The 6,031-nt window shown below is 33.0% G+C and overlaps 2 protein-coding genes across 4 annotated transcripts in view; one reads left to right on the top strand and one right to left on the bottom strand.

Annotated features, from left to right (window-relative positions):
- LOC109543357 (cyclic GMP-AMP synthase-like receptor) overlaps nucleotides 1-6,031 on the top strand; it is a 32,586-nt gene that overhangs the window by 3,201 nt on the left and 23,354 nt on the right. Inside the window, exon 1 of one of the 2 annotated variants that reach the window (XM_019913037.2) lies at nucleotides 1,271-1,399. The exons of the other annotated variant lie outside the window; for it this stretch is intronic. The gene's annotated coding sequence lies outside the window, so the exon portion shown is untranslated. Of the gene's footprint in view, nucleotides 1-1,270; nucleotides 1,400-6,031 lie in introns of those variants that run through there. 2 annotated transcript variants of the gene reach the window in all.
- Nucleotides 1,417-6,031, bottom strand: part of LOC109543356 (protein mel-28) — a 16,362-nt gene continuing 11,747 nt past the window's right edge. For both annotated transcript variants that reach the window (XM_019913033.2, XM_019913034.2), the window contains exons 4-7: nucleotides 5,202-5,439; nucleotides 1,857-2,034; nucleotides 1,694-1,799; nucleotides 1,417-1,632 (exon numbers count right to left, since the gene is read on the bottom strand). In XM_019913033.2, the coding sequence (XP_019768592.2) occupies nucleotides 1,499-1,632; nucleotides 1,694-1,799; nucleotides 1,857-2,034; nucleotides 5,202-5,439 (656 nt within the window). In that variant the 3' untranslated portion in view covers nucleotides 1,417-1,498. The remainder of the gene's footprint in view (nucleotides 1,633-1,693; nucleotides 1,800-1,856; nucleotides 2,035-5,201; nucleotides 5,440-6,031) is intronic.

Genomic DNA, 6,031 nt, shown 5'->3' with positions numbered 1-6,031 from the left:
ATCCATTTTGTCAGTTTTTGGCTTTAGTTTTGGGAAACATTCAGTTGATAAGTTGTTTTTTGTTTTTTCCGCAATTATAATGTTGTGTGACTTTAGTACCTTTCAAATTTTTCTATTCATTTGTGGAATATATGGTAGTGATATATATGTATTGTTTCTTTGTTCCTCATTATTGTTATATTTAGTTGAGTTGTAAAACTTGTTAATTCTTCGCTTTATTATTGGTTCAGAAATTTTGTTTGGGTTGTTATTATTAAGTAATATTCTTCTGATTTTTTAAAAATTTTCTTGCCTGTAATTTGGGTGTGATAATTTTATAGCTCTATCTATAAGTGCAGTTATTACGCCTTTTTATATTTTTGGGGTGCATATGAATTATAGTTAAAATACCTTCCTGACCAAACTTCTTTTGTATACCAATTTGTTTTTATTTCACCTGAATTATCATAATTTACTCTTATGTCTAAAAAATGTATTGATTGATTTTTATCCTTTTCTATTGTAAATCAACAATTTTCACGACACTACAAAATTTAATAATCAAGTTTTCCGATGTTTTGCTCTCCCAAAAGGAAGAATTTTTTCCCTCAAAAACTGATGAATGTTTAAACACTTCGTAAATTATAAATTTTATACAACATGTTTTAATTGTGAATTGGTGTTTGTAGTTTGTGTAAAATTTTAAATCTGATGATGGCGCTGTTGTCTCGGCGAAACGTAATGAAATAAACGATGTTTCAAAATTTTTACTTCACACTTTGACTGAAACCCAGAAAAGATAGGAATATTATAATTGTTTGCTATGAAAAAATTGCACAACAAAATTTCTTGGAATTCTCGCGAAAACTCCTCATGTTTACCCAATTTTTGATCTGGAGATGTAGTGGAGACTTTCAGCCCCACAAAAAGAAATCGAAGGAAATTAGGTCGGAGTGTCTGGCAGGCTCTCCTATGGGTTCGCTTCGTTCGCTGATTCGTTTGTTTGGAAAAATTATATTTAAATATTTTCGAACAGATTGTGACTGGTGTGGCAGTGCATCGTTTTACTGAAACCATTAATGATTGTTAAAATAAAATAATATGGAAAATACCGTTTTTTAAAGACAATTATAAAAACAGAAAAAAACATTTGTTTCTAATAGTATTATGTAATCTACGAAAAATTCTCTATGTCGAAAAAGAAAAACTAACGGAACTGGCAACAAATTCAATCGGTATAAAATAATAATTAATATCCTAATCTTATCAGCTTAGCAACGAATTGTATTGCTTTGTTATATATGCACGCCATTGTTTCCATTCCTTATGTTCACATCCTGTATCGCGTAAGCCCTTAAAATATTTTGATAAATATTTGGGTGTGATTTTTTAGAGTACTGAAATATATGGTTTATTGCACGTAAGTGATTAAAATACTTTATATTTAATACATTTATTACCATCTAAACATATTTGCGCATTTGTGCTCCCCTAGGATCTAGAAAGTTCGCTACTATTCTTACACTTTGTCCTCTTCTGAAGGCGGATTCATCAACATCTCCATTTCTTCTGCAATTGAAGCGCTTCTGCGAATTCTGTATTCAGTTGGAGTGAGCAGACCTCGCAAGATGGTGTCATATGAGACATTTATCCCTAAATTTAAATCATTCATCCGCTTCCAACTTGTTCATTTTTAATCAACAATTTACAATACCTTTTTCACTCATTTTGCAGTACATTTCCCAGCATTGTTTTTCCTTCGGCGTTTCGCATGTTGACTCCGTTTTTGGTGCGGTTTCTTCAACGCTCAAACTACATTTCTAAAAATTTGTTTCGTCGTCTAACTAATTTCAACTCAATGTATGCGATTGTTTCACCTTTTCAGGAGGCGTTATCAATATGACATTCGGTTCCAAGCCGAGATTTGTGGTTGACTCTTCATCAGTTTCACTAGTTTTTGTTTGGATATCTATAGTGAATGTTGAGTTTACTTCTTCGACATCTTCAGTTTTAATTATCTGACCTAAATGAGAGGCTGCTTTCTGCCACGATGAGCTAAAAACGTGGTTTAAGTCATATATTACAATGATCTTATAAAGAATAACAGCAAGCAAAGTAAACTATGCAAATCTTTGTAGTGAAAACTCGGATCTACATATCACTGTATCCTGGCTGCGTACTTTCTGGTTCGTTAAGACTGAGTCTGTTAATATTTGTTCTTTTAATTGCTGCAATTCACATTTCTCATATTTTTTAAAAATGAAAATTTGAATTTTTATTGAACGCGAAATAAACTTTGGAAATTTCTACGTCTTCAGTTTAATACACATTAAGTCTTCAGTTTAAGCACATTATTTAGCGGAAGCTCAAGTTCTAATAAAACTCGTATATGCAAAAATTAACGCAACATCTTTGATACATCCGTGGATTGATAAAAGTACCAAAGTACCAAAAGATTAAAAAAAGTTCTCCGAAAGGTTCATTAACAGGTTTAGTACTAAAGACAATTATTTTAATGCGCTATTACGCTGCTTTGCAATCTATTCTGTTTTTCCTGTATTCACTCTTCGAAAGCTCAATTATGTATCATTCATTATTCTTATTATTCTAAGCATTTTGTACCGCAAATTGCGTTCTATAAGTGGAAAACGTTTCGATTTGAAGTCATCTTCAGTTAATTCTCAAGAAACTTTCAAACTTACGCTGGGATTTTACTGTTATTTATGCAGGTCGGAGTCTGAAACTAGAGAGTTTTTTTCTGCATTCTGTAGGGAAAAGCCTGTTCTAAACGTGGAAGATATTGCATTTTCAGTTATTATTGCGTTAAAATTGCGTCTGATTTTCGTCAGGGCGTTTTGCAGACCCGAGATTAGCATTTATTTCCTTCGTAAGTAGCCATGTGAGAAAATCTATTTTGGGTGCAGTCTATAGGGTAAAATCCCTTATATTATTGAAGAAAGTTGCAAATTTCAGTGATTATCGGGAAATTTTTGACAATTTTGGAAACTTGCCGTTGGTTTACGAAGTTGTTTTTGCAGGCCCGATTTTCGTGTTTATTTATTCAGGAACCAACCAAGTGAAAGTGTCGCTTTTGTAGGAATTTTGCAAGTCCAAATATTTTCTGCAAGACCCAAAAGTTTCGCTTTTCATCCATCATCAGGCAATTTTCAAGAATTTTTCAAAGTTGCATGGAGTTTTCGCGAATATTTAAACTGGTAGTATTTGGACATTTATTTTCTCAGAACGTTCCAAAGCTAGAGAGTTATTTTTGTATCAATTTTGTAGGACAAAGTGTGTTCTATGCGTGCAAAACGTTTGGATTTTCAGTCATCATCACGCAATTTTCAACAATTTTTCAAATTTGAATATGTTTATTTATTTATTCAGGAACTAACGAAGTGAGAGAGTTGTTTTCGTATGTGATTTGTCGACCAAAGTCTGTTCTACAAGAGTCAAACGTTTCGATTTTCAGTCGTAATCAGGAAATTTTTAAGAATTTTTCAGTCATTCGATTTTTGCGGATTTTAAAACATTGTAGTAAACATTTGTAGGGCTAAGTGTGCTGCATTTGAAAAAAACGTTTCAGTTTAGGTAAATCATATTCAGGGAATTTTCGGGAACGAGTTTTGAGAGTTTTTGAGATTTTGTTTTTACTTTGCGTAAGTTCACAGTTATATTTTCGGAAACGAGTTAAGTTGAAGAGTAGCGTTTGTATGGATTTTGTTGGACATAGACATCATCGGTTTATTGTCAAAATTTTTGAATACATTTTTTTGTTAATTATATTTTTGTAAACTAGTATGAAGGTGAAGATGAAGTCCCTTGTGCAGAAAGTTCCAATTTTCACTCCTCATCAAGCAAGTTTTAACAGTTTGGAAAATGCCGTTTGGTTGACGAAGTTAGTTTTACAGGTCGGAGTTTCGTACTTGCTTATTCACAAAGTAAGGAACTGAGAGAGTCGCTTTTGCATATGTTTTGTGGGTCAAAGTTTGTTCTAGCAAGTATGAAAAGCTTACGATTTTCAGTCATAATCTGGCAATTTTCAAGAATTTTCCGCAATTGAATGGGTTTTCGCGGATATTTAAGCAGGTTCTAGTTTCACATTTATTGGTCCAGGAGCTTGCACAGTTAGAGAGTCACTTTTGTATATGTATATTTTGTAGGGTAACGTGTTCTATAAGTGGAAAAGGTTTTGATTTTGAATCATTTCCAGGGAATTTTGATGAATTTTTGAGAATTTTGTTTGCATTTTGCGCTTGTAAATGCAAGCTGTAGTTTCCAAGTTATTTCCAATATATGTTCAATATTTCATTTTATAAGAGGCGAAAGTTCCTAGTTTTAGGCTATTTCAATTTTTTTTATTATGGGAATATAATTTTGTGCCTGTTTAAACCAGTGACGTTCAGTTAAACACTCAAAGAAAAATTTGTTGCAGAAATACTTATTCTGTTACGAGAATTTTATAAAATTTATTACGAAAAAACAAGCTTTGGCAATACCGTTATTGAAACAAAGAGGAATATGCCTGATAAAATTAGTTTAATTGATTTATAGTCACCGACTTCGGGACAACCATAATTTAGTTCAACTTTAATTTTTCATTCATCTTTGTACCTATATGGCGCGGTTTAAAAATGTAACATTAACATAGTAAATTTCAAAATTGTTTTTTGCTTTCATTTTTGAAATGTCTCATAAATCTAAAACATCCGCTTGGTTAAATTTAATTTGAAAATATGTCTTTCACAAGGAGGACTGGGATTATGACGTGTGTAATTTTCTACAACCTTAAAAAATGAGAAAAGATAATAAAAAAATACTTTTTAAACACCTGGTATATCGAAACAGAAGCAATCAAGGCGAAATTAAAGAAATAAACGACAAGGAGTAAATTGGTTTTCAAACTAGTCAAAAAAAACTAGTTTAAACAACTTTTACTTACACAGTAAGGTTGTTTCTGTTTTTTAGTTGTCATCTAGTAGCTCGGTAAGATAGTTTGGTTGTATTAGTTCGTAGAAAAATAAGGGTAACTACTGGACTTTAGCTATTTGATATAGTTTTTTAATCATGGCATGATTTCTATCAGTGTTTAAATTTTTAGTAGTAGCGACACTTCCTTGACAAAGACTAAGTAACTGTAGCTAAGTTTCTTTTTTTAACCAATTTTGATTCATATTAAGCCAAATGCGACTTGTTTTTATTTCTAATTATCAGCAACTTGCCTGTTCTTCTTTTCCACTGTGTTGTTTCTCAATAGTCTTCGTTTCGGCACCCGTTCGTCTGCATCTGGCGAATCGGGGTTCGTACTTCTTTTTTCTTGCGTTTTGGCGCTGTTTGCTTTCAACTTGGATGGGTTGGCATGATTTCCCAAAGAAAGTGCCGTTGCCATTGAACTTCTACGGGCCGGGAAACTGGCAGAGAAACTTCTTACCGCGTGAATACTCGACTGCTGAAAGGAAACTGTGGAACATAACATTATTATCTTGCAGGCCAATTTATTATTCACTGTGGGGTTTCTACCTTTCCCAACGGCAATAGGTGGCCAACTAACTAAACTATGCGCCAGTTTGAAATTAGTTCAATGTATACGCGAAATCTGGGACACTTTGTAGGTCAGATTAGGGCCTTTTCGTTAGCAATATTATAAATGAATTCTTTATGAAGCCGACCGACAGCACACTAAAATGGGCTGGATTTCAAATTTTAGGGGTCGATATGGGACCGATAGGGTGAGGTCGCGAGTCTCTACCAGTTCGTGATCTCAATAGAGCCATTTATTGACAGTATTGTCATAATATGGGTGCTCTTTGTTCTGCAGGCAATTTTTTTAATAGATAAGTTCTATATTGTTGAGGCGGATTCATTTTTTTACAAACTTCTTGTTGGGTATTTCGCCTCAAAAATTTTTGTCTTTAAAAGACAGAATTTCCTCACGTCTTCTATTACAAATTGATAAATAGTCCTCCTATTTCGCAATAAGAACGAATTATTTATCAAAAAGTAATCAAGAACTATCACCTAGAGGGTATCCTGCGACACACTTAGGCTCAAG

This window comes from Dendroctonus ponderosae, unplaced genomic scaffold, assembly GCF_020466585.1.
Source record: "Dendroctonus ponderosae isolate FM_Combo_2020 unplaced genomic scaffold, Dpon_F_20191213v2 Dpon_F_20191213_8, whole genome shotgun sequence".
In the NCBI taxonomy this organism is placed as follows: domain Eukaryota; kingdom Metazoa; phylum Arthropoda; class Insecta; order Coleoptera; family Curculionidae; genus Dendroctonus; species Dendroctonus ponderosae.
The sequence above is the reverse complement of the archived record's forward strand: the minus strand, read 5'-3'. Positions and strand labels throughout refer to the sequence as shown.